The sequence below is a fragment of the Apostichopus japonicus genome, chromosome 10 (assembly GCF_037975245.1).
Source record: "Apostichopus japonicus isolate 1M-3 chromosome 10, ASM3797524v1, whole genome shotgun sequence".
Taxonomy (NCBI): Eukaryota; Metazoa; Echinodermata; class Holothuroidea; order Aspidochirotida; family Stichopodidae; genus Apostichopus; species Apostichopus japonicus.
The window spans coordinates 537,657-558,312 of NC_092570.1; the positions used below are offsets into that span (position 1 = coordinate 537,657).

The 20,656-nt window shown below is 38.2% G+C and overlaps 3 protein-coding genes across 3 annotated transcripts; 1 reads left to right on the plus strand and 2 right to left on the minus strand.

Annotated features, from left to right (window-relative positions):
* Positions 1-1,784: 1,784 nt before the first annotated feature.
* LOC139975019 (uncharacterized) lies at positions 1,785-6,891 on the minus strand. Its single transcript, XM_071982611.1, has 2 exons — positions 6,450-6,891; positions 1,785-4,476 (listed from the first exon to the last, which is right to left on the minus strand). Exons 1-2 carry the CDS (start codon positions 6,508-6,510, stop codon positions 2,915-2,917), a joined length of 1,623 nt encoding a protein of 540 aa, XP_071838712.1. The 5' UTR covers positions 6,511-6,891; the 3' UTR covers positions 1,785-2,914.
* A 1,718-nt stretch (positions 6,892-8,609) lies between these two features.
* LOC139975018 (FAST kinase domain-containing protein 1, mitochondrial-like) lies at positions 8,610-17,114 on the minus strand. Its single transcript, XM_071982609.1, has 6 exons — positions 16,987-17,114; positions 12,926-15,419; positions 12,459-12,572; positions 12,221-12,296; positions 10,237-10,351; positions 8,610-9,547 (listed from the first exon to the last, which is right to left on the minus strand). The coding sequence occupies exons 2-6, from the start codon at positions 15,300-15,302 to the stop codon at positions 9,464-9,466; spliced, it is 2,766 nt and encodes a 921-aa protein (XP_071838710.1). The 5' UTR covers positions 15,303-15,419; positions 16,987-17,114; the 3' UTR covers positions 8,610-9,463.
* Positions 17,115-17,195: 81 nt separating this feature from the next.
* LOC139975021 (peptidyl-prolyl cis-trans isomerase NIMA-interacting 4-like) lies at positions 17,196-20,578 on the plus strand. The gene is made up of 4 exons (XM_071982613.1): positions 17,196-17,337; positions 18,144-18,202; positions 19,005-19,124; positions 19,569-20,578. Exons 1-4 carry the CDS (start codon positions 17,244-17,246, stop codon positions 19,725-19,727), a joined length of 432 nt encoding a protein of 143 aa, XP_071838714.1. The 5' UTR covers positions 17,196-17,243; the 3' UTR covers positions 19,728-20,578.
* Positions 20,579-20,656: the final 78 nt, after the last annotated feature.

Genomic DNA, 20,656 nt, shown 5'->3' on the forward strand with positions numbered 1-20,656 from the left:
TATTAATTTATTGTAGATCTTAAGAAAACACTGCTTATAGTCCAAGTTGTACTTCTATACCACTTGTCTCCTTAACAAATGACATTTTCAATTTCTATGAGCTACTGTAAGATGTTACACGGAAATCATGTACGATAGAGTTCGCTGGGTTGATGCAAGTTGCAGCACTGAGCTGTTTACTTTTGGTTTCGATGATAATCATAACCTATGCAGTCATGCAGGCGGATGAGTATGCGTGTGTGTGCGTGTGTGAGGGTATGTGAATGTATATTGTGTGGTGTGTTACGCCCATCAATTTCTATGGTTACGCCTTACACGATATCTTAAGAAGGGAAGCCTGGACCAATCTAATATTTGGTGAGTAGGTGTACCACATTGAGCAAAAGAAGCCTATTGTTTTTGGTGGAGGTCAAATGTCATTGGGGGTCACCAGGAGTCAAATTGTGAAAACTTGTAAACACGATATCTCAAGAAGAGAAGCTTTGACCAAGTGCCTAAGTGCCTAACCTTTTCTTCATAAAAAGTTTTGATGTTGCAGATCTGTACTGGAGACTTGAACACAAATCATAGGCCTAGTGGCGAGTGAAGTTTGGCGATTTGATTTTTAGAAACGATCACATTTAAAAATATTTTTCGAGGCCTGAAAACCTTGAAAACATGATTTCTCATGGTAGATATAATGAATATTTTTCATGGCATAGGGACTTGCCATATTGAGTACAAGAATCCTGTTGCTTGTGAGGTCAAATCTCATTTGAGGTCACCAGAGGTCAAACTCTGAAATCCTTTTACATGATATCTAACGATGGGGAATCGTGGATTCATCTCATACTTGATGGGTGGATGCATTACAAGTACAAGACCCCTATTGTTTTGGTGGAGGTGTGTATTGCCACGTAGGCTACAGTAGACTTACATGTGTTTATCATGCCATAGTGTAATTTTATCAAAATGGTAGTTCGGGCCATTTCTATTGAAACAGCTATAATTCTGGTTACTTTTTCATCACCACAGTCCTATAGTTCGGGGATTTTTCATCCTATGATTCAGGAGAAGTGAATTTTTGAAACCTCGCGCCGACTTAATCTAATATATCTTAAACAGTGGAGAACGATGAGCGACTGTGACGTTATCGAGGCACTTCATTTTAGAGGCCTAGCTTCAGGGACGCTATCATTAGCAAGCTACACTTTAACGAGGAAAGTTAAACTTCTGAAAGTAAAATAGCGATTTAGATGGAAATGTCCGGTTGAAGTTGCAAGTTACCAATCTTTTGGAAAGTTAAAACGTTCCAATATTCCCTAACTATAGTTCTTCTTCATAATACCTTGTTCGGATCATTTTTATTTGAGAGATTTTTGTATTCACAGCCGTACGCGAATTCTGTACACATTCCTTTGTATTGTTTCAAGGTCAGGCTTAGAGATATCTTTCGTATTCACACCCGTACGTGAAGTCTGTACACACTCCTGTGTAGTTTATCAGGGCCAAGCTTAGAGTGAGATCTTTTGTATTCACAAGGCTTCTTATTCAATGGGAATTTTTGAGTTGATTTTTCTCTGTTCATATCTGTCCATCAGCCCACGAAAGTCTTGCCCCAAATAGCGACTCTACCCCCAGATTGAATCTTCTTCCGCAAGGAGCCGCATCTGTAGTTCAACAATCAGCCTCGATGCTGCGTCATGGCCTTCCTCGGCGTCCGTTATACTTCATCTGCCCGATAGTTCCCCGCCAACATGCACCTGCTCTATAAGAACATACGATAAAAACACCACATGCGCGTATCAAGTTTGTATTCACAATGTAACCCCGTTGCTTTACATAATTTATTAATTACTTATTTATTAAATAATAAATTAAACCATACAACATTCTACAATTCAAATACGTCTCAAAAGCAGAACACGCTATAAAATTTGTATTCCCATTACCAAAACGTAGCTTTTACAACATAAACTAAATTGTTTTAGGAATCTGTTGACAATATTTATTAATTAACGAACGTGGGCGGTTAGGAATTTGGGCTCATATATTGTATCTTCCGGAGGAGGGGTGCTTGTTGAAAGTTGTCACCCACTGTCCTAGATACATGGTTTACGGTTTACAGTGCGAGTGATATCAATAAACATCCGAAGTGTAAAATCTTCAATCCTAAATGTATACACAGGTGACAGACGATGCATAACATTTACATGGATTGTTAGTTGAAAATTCCCCTACCAATATCTTGTTCCTAACTCAATATGTGGTAGATTGAATGGAAGCTAATTTGTCTGGGTAAACCCTCGATTCTTCCCTGTGATTTTATCACGGCAAATAGTCTTCAAAAGCTTTAGTGTATACTATAATCGTTTTGTCCATTTATCCTTGAAACCTGATACATTTCGAATGTTTGCTGTCCGGGTTCTCTTCTTCATAAAAATGCAACTTTTCCGTAAAAATATTATTTTCCTATGTGAATAAGGGAGTTAATTATTACGAAGAAAGGAGGGAAAAATCTTTTTCAGCTGAATTGCCATGATGACATCATTCATCCCGCTGTTGCCAGATGCATTAACATAGTACCTCAAAATTTGAAAAATTCAGATCATCATCATGCAAAACTCTATGAAAATGTAGTTTTGACGTGCAGATTGAGAAATGTTACAGCATTTATTTCATTAAGCAGTCAAATTCAGCCACAGGAATGTCCCTTTAACAAAACTATAACATACAGCAGAGTTCAAAGTTTTGCAACAAATGGTTGACCTAAATTTGCAGAATGTACGTGTTATAGAATATATGTATATATATATATATATATATATACGTATATATATATGTGTATAGAATATATGTATAGAATAAATGTGTAATAGAATAACGTCGCACATCTTCGATGATTCTTGACACCACCTTATACAGTTAATTTGCTTCACATTCCATATAGAAATCTCTCCTCTTGCTGCCGAGAATTGACAAAGTTGGCGTTTGGATAAGTTTCCTCTGGAATTCCACGTAATATCTTATCAACCACCTCAACACCTTGCATCAAGGAGTGGTCTTGGTTACCAACTTCATATCTCCATCCTCCAAAACGACCTCTAGATAAGATGCCTTTAGATTCCAACCAAGGTTGGACTAATTTTAATACTTGCTCTCTTCCTAGAGAAGGTACGGGGTAACCGTGTTCCAGTCGACGATGGTATTTAGATACAATCATATCAGGAATTATAAATCCGTAGAGGACTAGGGCATCGATTGTAGCCTGTATAAGAGCATTCCTTGACCACTTCCCTTTATTTATATGTTGCATAGGTTCCGCTGACTCACACATCAGAGACCAATGGACCAGTGGGTCGGGTACGTGATCCTTTGAATAATTAGAAAACACTGTTATCCTATAAAAAGGAGAATCAGAATCCGGGAAATAAATCCAAGATTTATCTTGAAGAGCTTCTGGGGGTTGACCTGAAAGTCCAAGGCCAACAACGTTGGTGTGAGAGTATATAAGTCTGGAGACTGATTCCTTCATTCTGTTTAACGACTGATCGAACCTGTCTTCAACCATATCGACTAAAAGATCTAATGGGGCTGTTGTGATCAGATAGTCATAAGAGTAGACCTCGCAAGTATTTTGTCCATTTGTGCGTTCCACAAATATTCTTTTAGAATTGGCTTCAATTTTGACCACTTTCGAGTTGAATTGAAACCAGTGCTGTGGAATTAAGTTTGCAACTCCTTCCCAGATAGCCATGGTGCCGTTATATTTTGGATACCTGAAATATCTGTTAGGCCCCCAAGTTGAGTCGGTTTCATGGATACCTCTTTTCATCTGTGAAATTTTAAATTTAATAGTTTCCACGTCTGGAACCGAAACGCGATCACCCACCCAAATATAGTTCATGCTTTTTGTTTCTACTGTCCAAATTTTTCTGTTATATTTTCTCATGAACACATCGCTCAATCCTTCACCAAATCTTTGAACAAGCCATTCGTCAAAATTTGATGGAGTTATTTTAGATAAATTGCGACCAATTTGTTCTAATCCGTGTAAGCATTTACTTTGATCAATATCGTCCATATCTGCAATGTTATTCTGTACCGGGTAAGCTATAAACCGTCTGACACCGTCTGAACCCATCATGAACGCATATGCTGCCCTAACACGTTGGTTCCATTCTTTAACCGCGATGTCAAGTACGTTGTCGAAATATTCGTAATGAGAGAACACCACGTGACCACCAATATCCCACAGAAACCCCTTTTCATCCCGCTCCGATGATGATAGGCCACCGGAATGGTCTTCTTTTTCCAGGATAGTGATGTGGACATTCTGAAATACATGTCTGAGCTCCTTTAATCTCAAAGCTGCACCAAGACCAGTTGGACCAGAACCAATAATAACGATGTCACGAATGACATCATTGCTTTCACATGTTGTCGGATTTTCCGAAATAAACGTTATTGGTTGGTCTCTCAAAGCTCTTACAGTTTCTGCAAATGAAAATGAGATTGTAATTACGAAAGTGGTATATATATATATAAAGATTGAGACTAGTTGAGACTAGTGGAACACTATAAATTGTTACTCAGAGTCACGCGTTGAGCGATCATCAGACAACTGGTCATCCTAGATTCTGCTTTGTCCACCGGACATTTATTTATTTAACATTAAAGGGTATACTCGGTTAGCGTAAAGCTAATCTCCCCCGAGGCCCTAAAAAATTATTTATTAAAAAATATAATCATATAAAATATTAATAGTGCACTCTGCGCCAATATATATATATATATATATATATATATATATATATATGTGTGTGTGCGTGTGTGTGTGTGTGTGTGTGTAGGCTACTGAGGGTAAGATGTAGGCTATTGGGGGTGAAATGGAAGAACTAACGGATGCTAAGTTGTGACTGTTTTTGTTGTAGTGGGATTTGGCTGTATAAGTGTCCTGGTTCTGTCGATTTTGGAATTTAGGGACCTTGGCTTCTGAAATGACTTGGTGGGTAACCACCCGCCGTCTCAAAAACCGTGATCTGGTGATCTGTTGGGAAGCCTCGTGATTGAGTCAGATTTGGCGGGAACATATTCGTTTGGCACGTAACAGTTGAGAATAGGGACAGTGGCGTCGCCAAGGGGGGGGGGGCAGGGGGGCACGTTCCCCCCTGGAAAACCTAGTGCCCCCGAGTGCCCCCCCATCTGAGATTTGGGTTGATAAAAATATATATATATATATTTTGTTATATTCAACTCCCATCATCTGAGTTGGTTTTTCATTAGGACAAAGAAGCACAGTAATTCGTATTTTCTTCAAATGAGCTGCGAAAAAATGAAAAAGTTTATCCTTGACCGTCGGGTATCAAAGTCGTAACCCGCGCCATCACAACTCGTGAATTGGATGCCTGTGAAATGCCGAAAATCCGGACCTGCTGTGAGAAGGGAGGGTACTGCAGTATGTTGCCTTGGTCTGAGGTTGACAGGTTAGGAGCTGACGAAATGTGAGAATGTGAGGGTCCGCAGGCACCATACTTGCCTATATTTGTGGACCTAACCCTGTTGTGTAGGGGGTGCAGAGGTCATTTGAGGTCAGATGCTTGTAGGAACAAATGGCGAATGTTCACACCTGCATACTGAGCTATACTTGATGTGTGATCAAACTTTGGATTGCATGGTGAGGTCCCTGATAGGAGCCAAAAACGATGCTGGAACCTGTTACATCTTAATAGATAATGGGAGAAAACGAGCAGGACAAGAAAGGAGTCGGGGGTCATGAACACATTAATTCAACAAATGTAGGTTCTATTGATAGGGTTAGGCATAATATCGACAGCATGTGGTTCATATCCTCTGCAAAATTCTGCGCGTTGTTTAAATCATTACCTCAAAAATAGCAATTTCTGGAGATATCTTCAGATCGAATTTAGCATCAAATGTGGCACCATTTTGCATCTAGCCCATCCTCCGTATGCGAAAATTTTCCAAAGGGGAGGGGGTACCCCCTCCCCTTAGACCCCTCCCCCAGGACGGCGATCCGTATCCACCTAACTGCCCCCCCATCAAATGCTGGTGCCCCCCCAGACTGAAAAGTCTGGTGACGCCACTGAATAGGGAAAAGAGTTGGTACAAGAAGGTGGATGACTGGATGAGTATACTGTAAGAGTCGGTAGATTTAGAGTTAATATTTGAAAAGATTACGCAATTATCGATCAGGATAGCATTAGATCAAGGAAGTTAACAGAAGAAGAAGAAGAAATTTCATAGCCGTGAAATTTAAAGGAGGGTAGAAACTTGATACAAACTCATCATGGTTTGTAGTTCATTTCTGGATCCAATGGCAGTAATAAGGCTATGTCATCGATTCAAATGTACTGCAGGCAGATCAACACCATAAGTAGCAGCTGTTTTTCATATAAATATTTGCTATGGGTTTTCCGATATTCCAATAAATATAAATATATACTTACTCACTGATTTTGCGCCCAGCAGGCAGATTAGCACCATAACTAGTATCGGTGGCGTGGCCATATTGGACTGCTGAAAACGATACTGAATAGGCTCATACAAAGCACAAAGGCTTCTCAGTTTTATCTTCAATTTGATATATTGGGTTTGAAAGGCCTGTATACACAAAGTGTGTGTGCCATAGGCCTATATCATAAGTTCTAACAATTGCATGCACCATTTACTCTATATAATACAACAAAGTCCAAGGCCAATTTCCAGCGGGCGAAAATGCTGTCTTTTTTTGAAGAATAGGCACGACGTCACTCGATCCTCATTTGATATTTAATTAGGTAAAAGTTATCATTTCAATTTCTCAGTCATTAACCAATTTATATGTCTGGTAATAGTTGAATTTGATGAAGGAAAGGTGTTTAATCCAATCGTTATTGAAAATAGACACAAAAAAGGAGTGGAAAGGGGATATCGGCCGTATTTTTTGAACGTAAATTACTAACCACGTTCGATATATTTAGAATAATTGCTTTTTTTTTTGGCATGCATATCATTATTTCTAATTTTGGAAACTTGTATATTCGCTGAAAAAAACTCCACAAATTAATATCCATTTCTCTTCAAATCATCCTGAAACGAAGTCAATTTCACAGCAAATTTTGAATAGCTTTATGAATTACATTTTTGCCGTAATTATGGTACGCAAACAGAGAGAAAGAAAGAAATTGCCTTAACTCCAAAAGGAAAGAAAATATAGGCCTACTCCATGTCCATAAAGTTGGAAATCCAGAACAGTGAAAAATCTTCCAGCCTCCACCGGGATTCTAACCACTGGTCTGAAGGAAGCCACCCAAATACAAATAGCGACCTATTTTTTGCATAAATATTTACCATTTTGTGAGAAAACCATTGACATTGTAAACGCTATTTCATGATTTGAAGGTTGTTACAGAAAATGTGCCCAAATTCCACCATTATTACTTAACAAATAGTACGAATTCCATATTTCTCACGACTTGAGGGAATTTGAAACCAAGAAAATTCCAAACCATATAATGACATAACAATCAGAATCAAAGAATCACCATTATATCTGGTAATTGGTATCTGATGGATAATCAATAATCAATATCGCTATTATAACAACGCACCTACCCTCCCTTGCAGTACTACGTGGATCCCGACAAACAACAACAATACAAGGCTTACACCCCTACGCTAAAATATAGGCTGTACAGGATACGTCACTGGAATATCCCAATTTATTTGCAGTTAAGGTGCCTTATTTGCTATACAAAACAATGTATTTCTTACACCATAAAAAGTTACAGGTCGGTGTAGGCGGACCTATTTTGGAATAATGATCGCAATTTCAGACGTGGAAAGTATTAAATAGACAATGTTACGATTGAGAAACATCAATTGAACTTACGAGTACTAACAATTATTTTAGACACCCAAAATAATAAATGCACGAAGGCTACTTTATGGGAGTAAGTTGTAAAATGAATACCACACAAGACTGGTTACAATAAAAAGTGATCCAAATCATTGAAACCAGCACTATTTGTGGAACAAAGAAATGGACAAAACCGCATGTCGCATCTACGTTTTAACTAGTACAATAGGAAATTGCGTAGGATTATCGGATAATCTACCTCCAGCATGGGATGGAGAGTACGGCAGAGGTGTGGGATTACAAGATAACCTCCCTCCAGCATGGGATGGAGAGTACGGCAGAGGTGTGGGATTACAAGATAACCTCCCTCCAGCATGGGATGGAGAGTACGGCAGAGGTGTGGGATTACAGGATAACCTTCCTCCAGCATGGGATGGAGAGTACGGCAGAGGTGTGGGATTACAATATAACCTCCCTCCAGCATGGGATGGAGAGTACGGCAGAGGTGTGGGATTACAAGATAACCTCCCTCCAGCATGGGATGGAGAGTACGGCAGAGGTGTGGGATTACAATATAACCTCCCTCCAGCATGGGAAAATATGGTAGAGGTGTGGGATTACAAGATAACCTCCCTCCAGCATGAGATGGAGAGTACAGCAGAGGTGTGGGATTACAAGATAACCTCCCTCCAGCATGGGATGGAGAGTACGGCAGAGGTGTGGGATTACAGATGCCAGAAATGCAAGAGAATACTTTTCAAAGCTAAAATTGATTTTTCTTGGATTTATTTCTCCTCTCAATTAATGTATATGATTAAGTTGTAAAGTACAAACATAAAAAAATTACACATGGCACAGCTATTAAGGAATTAACTGCCTTAAAGTTGCATCTATTAGTTCCAAAAAAAAGAACGTCATGGTCATAAATTATTTTGTGGCAAAAGGGATGAAGTGCATTTCTCAATTTGCTTCTATGGCTTCACACCTGCTTACTTCCACATCTTTTACGGTACATAAAGTGAAATCTCCAGCACCAATTTCTCAGAACAATGGGAATCTGTTGGGTAGTAGATAATACAAATCCACAACTATGCCATCTTATTACAAATATCCCAGCTTTTAAATGTTCATTTGATAGATAAGTAGGTAATGGTTACCCAGCTTCAATTTTGACTGTTAAACAGCTATTTTTATCGTTTGGTTTAAACCGGTTAACTAGTTAGTTCACCACTTAGCGAACATCTAAAGTTTGATAGATGTAGGTTGAAGATTTACCAAAACTGACACAGACAATCGGCTGCTTTCAAGTCTGACTGACTCTTCGATACTTTGAAACTATTGGGTGAATTGTTTGACCATTTAATATTCAGACACACAAGAAATGCAGAATTTATCAAGCTGTGTAATTTCCAAACATGATTTGCTTCCTTTCTTTCATATGGCATGTTTGCGTCTTACAGATGGTTCATGATTCAATTTCTACAACAGAATTCAATAGCAGTAGTACCATCTTGTGTAGGTCCACCCCTGAGGGAAGGGGGTATCACTTTGTGCAGCAGCGGTTTGCAGGTCCATGCTTGGGGTGGTCCTATAAGCTTGTGAGAATTTGTTGCCTTCTGTTTCTTAGTTAAAAAGTTTCTTCCGAAGGTAGTCCACCTTATCGGATCTGAAGGGTAGCAAACTTCGCCGAAAGTCATGCTGAGGTATCTGGACAAATAGAAGAAAAAACAACTTGGAAATTAAACATTGTTAAAGTATTTGATTTGGCATTAATAGTACTTGTAGTTCCATAGGAGTGTATCAATTCTCATTATAATCACCACTGTTAATTATATAGTGTGGTACGGCTGTCACATATGTATGATATGCCCAAGTTATGTGTTGACACTATAATCATAATAATAATAATATTGAGGATTTATAAAGCCCAGACATATCCACCAATATCACCGTGCTCAAGGCGCATCATAATATTACTCCGGTCAATGAAAACCTGTCAAAAATTGAGACAGTCCCTCCACAGCAGCTAAACAGCGCCCAGCTAAGAGTTTATCTCACAGGTCCCCATTTATACACCTGGATGGAAAGACGCAATGGAGATAAAGTGCCTTGCCCAAGGACACAACGCAACGATCTGGCCAGGACTCGAACCTGCAATCCTTAGACCACAAGTCCACTGCCTTAACCACGACGCTCGCTCTTAATCTCCTTGGTGAATGAGAAGATGCATTAAAACAGTCCCACAATGTAAGCAAAACATGAGGAACTTAGGACTGGAAAGTTCAGTTGATAGAGCATAGAATTAGTAAGTAGTTTAAATTCCTTGCTCTTCCAAGATGCGTAACTGTGAAAGCATAGTACAGCATAGTATACACAGTAACTGCATAGTAACTCACCGGAATGTACTTGTATCCAAGAATCTCGAGGTGACGTTTCTTCATGACAAACTCGCCCTTCAAGTACGGTGCATTTCTGAAGTAACAGCTTTTTGGCAAGATATCCATAACCACCCTGAGAAATGCAAAAGAAGGTTATGGAATTAGGCAACATGTTGCACAAGGATACAACCACCTTCTTGTTATACTAGGGCAGGGGGAGGATGGGGCTAAGAGTTATATCATCAAGGGAGGGAGGGGTCTGAAGAGAGGGTAGAAATGTGGAAAAAGGAGGGTGTTGGTGCTATATTTTGAAACAACCTTGAAGCATCTTTGACTGTTTACGATGTACAGCCCACATACATGGTATGTATATTCTGTTCAATTGGATGTTTTGTAATATTCTCTCTGCCAAATTGGGGGCTCAGCTATTTGACATGTTGACCAATAGCATGTGAGCTACACCCACACAGTTTTGTTCACAACATGAGCATCAATGCATAAAAGCGTAGATATATTCTTGATCATTTATTTTAGCCAATGAACCAGAAAGCCAGCTGGCTTAGTGATTCCTTGCCTTACAGTTATACTGTATATGGAATCTCTTGCTAGATAGAGCAACTGAGAAAATGTGCCCTGAAGTCAAGTACCAGAACATCATACCAGATAACTTGATCATTGCAAAGGTATTACCCTTCTGAAAGTTGATGACAGATAACAGACTAGTCATAAGTGGAAAACCATCTCAGCCACTTAAATGAGGGAGGGGTCAAATCCTATGACACAAAAAAAACTTTCAGGGATTACTAATTAAAATTATTGAATCTAAATGACCTGTATCCTCCACCAAATACACTATGCTTTGTGTACTCGTTATTGAGTAGCCATACATACCTGCTACGGCACTTTTCTATCTGGAAATATTGTATTTATATAGTGTTCAAGTTTTGACACTTAGTGACTTTAAAATGAACTTTGACCTACATCAAATTGTATAAAACAAACTATACCATACACAAGGCTATCATACCATGCATATATGAGCTCCTTTCATGTTCTGGTTCTGGAGAAATAACACTTCTGATATATTCACATTTTGCCCAAGCTGACCTCAAATGACCTTTGACCTCCACCATAAACAATACAGTTTGCTGAACTAATTACAGGAATTTCACATGCCAAATTAGAACTGCACAGACAACCTTCCTTGAGATATCATGTTTAGAAGATTTTCACTTTTTCCCTCTGTTGACCTCAAATGACCTTTGACAATGATGGAAAACACTTCAGATCGTCTACTCACCAATAGCAAGCTACACATTAAAATTGAAGTTCCTGCAACTTCTACTTCTTGAGGTACTGTGTGAACAATGTTTTCAGACCTTGACGCGTGCTGACCACAAATGACCTTTGACCAATACCCAATTGCAATCCCAACCAGTTCTACCTAATGGGAACCTTCATACCAAATATGAAATGTACCCCAGTTATCCCTCTGAAGTGTCACATAAACACACGCATACACACGCCATCACCATCGCATAGACTCCTTCTGCCTTTGGCAAGGAATCAAAAATTAATAGCAAACACTTTAAAGATGATCACATTCGACTTTCCACTAAATAAGGGAATTACAGATGAAATGATTATATATCACACTTTATTATTTAATTTTCTTCTGCTTTTTTGTTTTTGTTTTAGGTCAACGTAAATGCCTACCCTTGGGGTACCAATTATAAAATATTCAAATGGATGTCTTGGTCTAGACCTGTTTTGTCCTCACATTTTACCATGCTGAACTTGTTAGAAAGTGCTTCCCTCCCTGAATGCTACCCCCACTCCCAGACCCTCGACCCCCTGTGTTACTAATTCACAGAAAATGTGGTAGTGAGTGTCCAGTATAGAGGCTATTGTCTCACATTTATTGTCAGTAATAAGATACTTTCATACTATACAGACTTCATATTTTCAAACAGAATGATGTGATGAGTACAAGGTAACTAACGTATCTGTGTCAATGTTGGTTCCAAAGGAGGGTAGTCTTCTGTCTAGGGAGTCCCTGTTAAAGCTAAACTCAAAATCTGTGGAAAAAGAAGAAAATCTGTCAGTAAATAAAACTTAATATCAAACAAATTGTACAATAAGAGCCTCCAGACTTCATGTACCCCTCCCTGGATAAATAAAAGTGTCCCAGGCACTATTTCCAAATTTGTGAATGTCTGTGTCTTTGATGTTGTACTGACCTCCAGTGAGATTGTAAGCTGTACGTGTCTGTGTCTTGACTGTTTGGTTGCTCCCCAGTATTTCAACCAGAGTTTCATAAACTTCTGTCTTTAAGCCGGTCCATCTGGCATTTTCTGAAAGGAGAGACATAGTGAATAAATTAAATGCCATATCACCATGACTATCACCATGACTATCACTATGACAATCATCATGACTATCACCATCACTATCACCATCACTATCATGTATCACATGAAAGGTTTACAAATTACACTATAAACACGAGTGTTATATTTTGGATGAAATGGTATTTACTATAACTTGCAGCTGAGAGGCAGTTGAATGTTAGTCCATACAAGGGTTTGAGTCAAAAGGTATCCAATTATGTGTGAATATCCAATATTGTATAGATAGAAAACAGTTTAACAAACAGAAAACTTAACATTAAAAGTGTGATTTTTCCAATATATAATTTGTTACTCACTGAATGCATTAGCCTGAAGAACCTCAGGGTGAAACCATGGTGCCTGCATCTCTGGGCACTCCAAGCAGACAGCTCTGTTCAGCTCCATCAAAATATGAGATGAGATGGGGGACGGTACTAACCTCTCAAAATTGTCCAAAAACTTCCAAGTGAAGACCTTATCTAAGAGATTCCTGTTAAAAACCTGCAGCTGTGCAAGATATAAGGCACTCTCTATTACAAAAATTGGACTAAACTTTTCAAAAAATTCCGAGAGGATTGTTGCACACCGATGGGTTATAAAGTCAATTTTTGGATGGGACGAGTTGCATAATGCAAGCAAATTCAGAACATCCTTAAGTTCGTATGGAGTGAACGATTCAATATCATCATGGATGGTTTCTACTATGTGGTCAAGCAAATCTTGGTAAAACATGTTTATGTGGTTCAAGTACAGCGCCACTCCTATTACATTTGATTTGGTGATATTCTTGTGCAGTCGATAACGGCTGACACCATTAGACAAACCTTCATCAGCTTCCCAGTTCTGATTAGAGGACAAATTTCTTTCGCAGAGAAGCAGGAGGTGACTAGGAGGCTTCTTGCCCAAAATCTTTTGAAAAACATCTTGCTGCAAGTTACACAGTTGGGCATGGTCAACGGGATTGACTTCGAAATATTTGCTACGACCTAACATCATAAGCACCGACCTGGAAGACTCCCTGCATAAATTTGGCAACAATTTTCTAATTTTAGACCACACAAAAGGATCGATTTGACTTGGAGGGACACTGAGCTTACCAAGCCCACTGACAACACAAGAGTGTTCCCTTGGACTGATGGCCCTATATGAGGCTCTCATCAATTTGTCTTTCAGAATGTTAACCTGTGACTTGGAAGAAGACTTTAGCTTAAAAAATCTCGCTAAGCTGTTCAACAAAGCTGCATCATGAATACCCGGCAGTAACATAGAACAGCTCTCCTTGACCTGAGTCACCAACTCTGGATATTGGTTTCCAAGTCTAAGCGTGACTGCACATATTTTTGAGAGTTCCTCCATGCCGTTCTCCTCTGCCAATCGTAAGAAATTGTTTACTAGACCACCAAAGTGATCAGATGAACCAGGGTGTCTGAACAGCAAATCCATTGCCAATACTATGTCTCTTTTTGTGTTCAGCTGCAAAACGTTATTTTTCAAATTATCAAAGACTTCTTCATAAAGTGGTTCCACTTTGAAAAAGCAATGTTGGGAGATAATCAAGTAGTTTAACATCTGTGATGGTGTCATTTGCTTAGCTTGTAGAGCAATCAGCGCCGAGCATCTCTCGAGGATTTTAATTTGGATTTCATGGTTAAAGGATGCAGACGATTGCATCATGGACAATAAGATATCAATTTCAACATCAGCAGAGGAGTAAAATACATCTTGAAATTTTTCCCAGATTTCTGTTTTAAAATCTGCTGAACAGAGATGAATGGTGCAGTAAGTGAGCCTAGCTAGCTCAGAAGGTGTACAGACTTGATCAAATTTACGCTGAAATATCCTGATGACACAAGAAGAGTACCAACTTGTTCGTAGTTTTAAGTGAGACAACAACTCTCCTAAAATGCTGACAGTTTTCATATTGTAATTATCAATGTTCTGAAAGATATGTTGACATATAAGTGGTATGGGGTCTAGCCTAAAGTCAAACCCAAGTTTGGCTAGAGCTAACAGAAAGAATGGTCCAATTTCTAAAGAAGAATGTTTCTTTGTCAGCTCAAAACACTTCTCTGCAAATGTTTTGTCACAACTAGGTATGTCATTTTTCAAATAACGATAACAAGATTTTCCTTCAGTGGATAGGAAACGCAAGAAGACCTCAAACTCTTCTGATGATGCCCTGTTGAGCTTACAAATTATTTGTTCTGTAAGCTTGTTTGTGATTTCATCCTTTGCTTCCGGTCCAAGAATAGTGATCTCTTCCAATAAAGATGCCAGTTCATTTAATGAATAATTAGATAAATTATTTACAATAAAATTAATAAAAACTTTGTGAAAATCATGATCTTTCAGACCTTCTTGGACATTTGTGATTTCAGAGGCTGAGCTGTCTATTTGGATTATTATTGTCCGAACCTGTTCCAGTAAATCATGAATGTATGAGGAAGGAATATTTGCACCCTGGCTATAGGTTAATGATGCAACTTCACTTAGGCTATTGCACATTTTTATTTGAGCTTTGAACCCATTTTCATACTGAGAGATTTTGTTTGGCTTTTGCCCCTGTATACCACAAGATGTCTGTAGTTGAGCAGATCCACTTGAAAAAGAAACATTCCATCTCTTCAAACACTGCCAAGTCCTATCTGAAAATTTCAGAAGGGCAACCCTTCTTCCCAACATTTTATGAAGCATCAAGTTTGGACTGAACGTTTAGCTGCAAAATCCTTCTGACAGCACAGATACTTGGTGGACTAATTCAGAATAGTAACACCAGCGTGGAAGGACTGGTACGTTTCAGAGAAATCATAGCTGAAGAGAAAGAGGATAAAACTAAACTGGTTATGGCCTCATTATGCATTCAATCTAAATGGTCTAAAGAATCTTTTTTGATACTAATGTGTAGTAAAAATTACACAATCATGATGATGTACATTTTTGTCTGAAGTTTGCCCATTTGCAGAGTTTTTTGCCGACAATAACATCACCTTTGTTTATCCAAAACCTTAATTAATGCATGCTCAGGTAAGTTTATTGACCTTTCCATTCCTGACTGTAAATTAGTTTGCATGCTGTACTAAACTACTGTATACTTACAGTAGCACTATTAGTATTACCAATGGCAAGACAATGTCTGGATCCCTCCCTCCCTCTCAAATAACATTTCCAGAGCAGAGCTGATACATTACTTTATTTCAGTATTACTTATAAGGCCAATGCATTTGCTCTCGTAGATGCATGATTAATATTTTGAAAGAGACTGTGTGTTCATAACATAGGACAACTTTGTTGCTGTTTGAAGATTTCATTCGCTTGTTCTCTGAGAATTAGCCAAACTTTCTGCAAAAATGTACATCATCATGATTGTGTGATTATATACTACACAATGGTACCGACATGAGAGTAGGTTTAGTTTAATACTGATTGGATGCTTGTGTTCATAATGAAATTCATAATGAGGCTTTAACATTTGTACAAGATAAGCAGAGCAGTTGAACTTAAAAGCTGAAGTATTTGTCCTACACTACAGTATTTAACTTATGCTACACTATAGTATTTACCATTGAGATATTCATATGGATATCCTTAATTTCATCTTCATGACTTACATTTGTAGGCCTAAGTTGTATTTAATTGCAAAGTTACAAAAAGGGCATCTTTTGCAAGTTTAGGCTAGGGTGGCCATGTCATTCCGCCATCAGGAACATTCCGATGCTTCCGCCATTGAAAATGTGCTCTTTCCGCCATAGAAAAAGTGCCATTCCGCCATGTAATCGCGATGGAGGTAAAGCTGTTTTTGTATGGCGGAAAGAGCACATTATTGTTGGTGCACTGTAGACCTATATATAGCACTGTACATTTCTTCGCTTCACACTACCTAGGCCCGCAAAATCAGTCATTTAAATCCACAGACAGAATCAATCTTTTGAATAAACAATCAACCTATTTTAATTTGATTTATACAACCAACTGTTATATATTTGAAGACAGTGGGTCGACTCTAGTCTTAAGTTTAAGTCTTAATCTTACGAACTTACAATTAATAATATTTACTATTCAATCAAACTGTACATTAAAGACTGTTTATCTTATTCCCCAATCTAGTCTTAAGTTCTCTTAACTAAAATTCAGTCTATCCAGCAAACCGTCACTGATATTTGAAGACGGTGTACCTATCTTTCCTGTACACCAGGGTAAAATCTATTCCTAAAACTTAGGCCTAGGTTAGGATAGGGCTAACGTACTGTAAGGTCTAACGTTAGGCCCAGCTAAATTTGAACTGCAGTTAGTTTGCCTACAGCTATGTATTTTTGAAGACAATTGAAATATTTAATATGGCATAATTTAATGACAAAAAATGGTGACTAATTAATATTACTGTTTCTCTGCGATCATCGGTCACACGGCTTAACAACATGGCTGTTAAGTGTTAAAGCTACTCGACCGCATCACTCCTTCACATGTGGTTCCGTCGTGCAACTGGTACCAATGTTTAGGCCCTAATTTGGTTGATTGTCTGAAGCTGGTTTCATGCACGTAAATTAGTCATCAACACGTCTCAGCTCAAAGCTAAGTACTGTATAACCTAGATAGAAGTAGCTTCCCGATTAATCACGTCCTACTCTTGAAAATAGGATGCCAAAGAACAAAGGTGGTGGAGGTGGATCTAAAGGTGGTGGTGGTGCCTCAAAAGGGGGTGCCAAGAGTGGTAAAAAAAGTGGCAAATCAGGTGAGAAAGAGCAGAAGAGTATTATTGTGCTTACTGACGTTAGTGCATAGACCAAGGTTCCAGGACAGACTCAACTAGCCTTGTTAAGGCCCGGACGTTAGGCTAGGACCCAGCCCTAATATGACAAGTTTGGGAAAGTTTATATAGGCCTAGTGCAGGTACTAGAGTTAAGAAATACTATGATCACATGAATGTTTTTCAACTTATGAGTGGCATTTTTTGGTAGTCATTTGGTTTTGCAACGAAGTGGTAAAATTTTGTGACGATAACCCATAAGCCATATGCTTAGACTGGTGGCAGAAAACATTGTTATGATTATGACCGTGAGCGGTAGTAGTAGTACTTGCAGCTAATACTGTTACATAGTTGCTATTATTTTGCATTTCCTCCACATGGGATGCATGCCATTGATATCTTCGTTGGAAGTACTTTAATTAGTTTGGCTATCTTTGTGTGGTTTTAATGTCGCACTGGTATTGAGGGTAACAGAATTCAAAGTTATCCAGGTTACAGCCATTCTGTACAACATGGCAATCTGCTGGTTTGAGATTTATATAACTTTCGCATTGTACAATTATAACGATTCTTGAGATATAAATCCAAGCTAGAGTTTTGAAAGTCATAAAGTAAGAGTACTTACTCAGTTCACAATTTTCATAATCTTGTTAAACTTGATTCACCACCAACTTTGGTGTTATAAGAAAAAAGTGTGTCCAGTAAATTACAAGGTCAACTGAGGTATAACCAGCAAAATTGGATCCTGAAAAACCAACGTCCAATTTATAATGCCAACGTTCATTTTGTAGATGGCGATGGAGATGACGGTGGTTCTGGTAAGCAGAAGAAAGGAGGCACAGCTGTTAAGGTAAGACAATAAGTGAACACAATGTTCAAAGGTTTGCCACAGGTCTGTGTTACTGCCATCATCCAGGCATTTTTGCTCTCCAAGCTTTTAAACTGTCAGCTCAATTTGACCATTTGAGTCTCTTTTGATTTGCAAGTTTAAGGATGGCTCATTTAAAGTGTCAAAATAAGATATACTGTACAGTATTATTGCCACAGTAAGATATACAGTACTATACATTATTGTTGCCACAGTAAGATAAACTGTACAGTATCATTGCCACAGTAAAATATACTGTATACATTATTGTTGCCACAGTAAGATAAACTGTATAGTATTATTGCCACAGTAAGATATACTGTACATTATTGTTGCCACAGTAAGATAAACTGTACAGTATTGTTGCCACAGTGCCTAGCATCTATCACTATCCGCTGTAAAATCCAGAAAAACTTAGAAATTAAAAATATTGTAAAATTTTCATCCCATCCCATCTACTCACTCGCAGAGCATTGACAAAACAGATGGTTGTTTAATTGGTAGCTGAATAGAGCATTTGTTTCTAATTAATTGATGAGTTTGAAGATAATCACCTTTGTCTTTGTTAGTCAGTCATGTACATTTGTGAGATGAAATGTTCAAGCTGTTATCCATTCCAGCAAAAGATCTTTCTTTACCTGGTAAAAATCCTCTCAAAGAACTTTCAGCATTTGCTCTCTAAAAATTAGAACAAAATGCCCAACAACCTTTCCTTTGCAGTTGTACAAATCTATCCCATATTGAAAGATTCTTCATCTGTAGCTTTATTCCTTTCGTCCTCCAGGTAAGACACATACTCTGTGAAAAGCAGTCTAAAGCTTTGGAAGCCATGGAGAAAATCAAGGCTGGACAAAGATTCAATACTGTAGCAGAGCAGTACAGTGAAGACAAAGCTAGACAAGGGGTGAGAAGTTTAACGATTACAGAATTTCTTTTACTTCATTTTCCTTCTTCACTCTTTGGAAAGGTCTACAAGATTTGGTGAAAAGATACTCCATCACTGGTGTTGTAATTGCCTGCTTGTACAAGAACCTAGTAGGAAAACGTAGGTCATCATTTGTATCATTCTTGGAAAGTTAATGTTTAACAAAACATTTGATATTTTGCTTGTTTTCTTTAATGTTTGGAATCAGGCCAACATTTTGTTAGAAATGCTATTTGATAACTTATTACCATCAAGTCTAGATAATTTAAATAATAAGAAACCAAAAAACAACAAGATATTGGGCTGTTAGGTTATATCTTTTGCAGGGATGTGTGTAATTAAGAAATAATTGGAATATAAATCAAAGAATCAAAATGCTTAAGTTTTGTAAAATGTCCTGTTTTCTTTACTTGTTAACATCAGGGTGACCTGGGTTGGATGACTCGAGGATCGATGGTTGGACCCTTTCAGGATGCAGCGTTTGCTCTTGCGACCAGTACACCGGATAAACCAATTTATACTGACCCTCCCATCAGGACTAAATTTGGATATCATATTATCATGGTGGAGGGTAAGAAGTGATTCTAGAAGTGGTGATCAATGTTTGTCAGGGACAGATGTTATATCTTAATCCTTCTTAACACAAAACACTGAATTGTCATATTCTACCAAAGTGACAGAAGAACATGAATTAGTACTTCAAACTGGATCCCAGGAGAGTCAAAGTTTCCACCAGGTTCAAGTGCTATCTACACAGATATTACTAAATGAAAATACACTTTATTACCATTGTAATCCACTTTCAGTCAAATTTTAATTCAAAATTGGGAAAGGGATATATCAGATGGTGATATTATGTCCTTTCTTGTTGCTGATGGTATTTTGTGTTGGTAGTGAAACTTTGATGAAATTACATCACTGTTCCTGCCGAAAGAATTTTGACCTTGAAGGTTGTTTACTGTAGAATGCTGTTTCTAACATCTGTAATTGCTAAAATCTCCCAGCTGCTGCAATTGTGACCAAAAGAAGAACATGCAGAGATGAAGAGTAGGATTGTACGGACAGAATGAAGTCTTTGAAGAAGTCAATGTCCCTAGGGTAGGAGTTCTCAATAATGTAATCATGTAATAACCAAGGAGTAACAATGGGGTGTAGCAAAGCCAATCCAAAATCTCACTGTACCAAGATTGAGCAAAATCTGTTGGGTGTTGGAGCCTCAGCCTTTTCTTGGTCTCTAAATTAGCCAAAGGTCAAGGGGCTGACTTGTTTATGTACTTGGTTTGTGGCCGGCTGAGAACCCCTTAGAAGAGCAATTTATTCCATACCCTCTGGCAATTATTGTTAACAGATTCTACAGAGTTCTCATGAGCATTCATAGAAATTTTTAGTAAGCTTTTAAGATTATTAATAAATAATTTTTTTTATAAATACTATGGAAACATGTTCTCTTCTTTCATTCTTTCTATCTGGATTATTTTTGACCAAATGAAAATAAAACTTTCCAATAATCA

Coding starts and splice junctions, on each gene's coding strand:
- LOC139975019 (XM_071982611.1), bottom strand. CDS start 6,510: ATGGCCACGCCACCGATACTAGTTATGGTGCTAATCTGCCTGCTGGGC. Junction 4,477..6,449: donor GCTGGGCGCAAAATCAGTGA/GTAAGTATATAT, acceptor TTTCATTTGCAG/AAACTGTAAGAGCTTTGAGA.
- LOC139975018 (XM_071982609.1), bottom strand. CDS start 15,302: ATGCTTCATAAAATGTTGGGAAGAAGGGTTGCCCTTCTGAAATTTTCA. Junction 12,297..12,458: donor AGCTTACAATCTCACTGGAG/GTCAGTACAACA, acceptor CTTTTTCCACAG/ATTTTGAGTTTAGCTTTAAC. Junction 9,548..10,236: donor TTGGATACAAGTACATTCCG/GTGAGTTACTAT, acceptor CTATTTGTCCAG/ATACCTCAGCATGACTTTCG.
- LOC139975021 (XM_071982613.1), top strand. CDS start 17,244: ATGCCAAAGAACAAAGGTGGTGGAGGTGGATCTAAAGGTGGTGGTGGT. Junction 18,203..19,004: donor AAGGAGGCACAGCTGTTAAG/GTAAGACAATAA, acceptor TTCGTCCTCCAG/GTAAGACACATACTCTGTGA. Junction 19,125..19,568: donor AAGACAAAGCTAGACAAGGG/GTGAGAAGTTTA, acceptor TGTTAACATCAG/GGTGACCTGGGTTGGATGAC.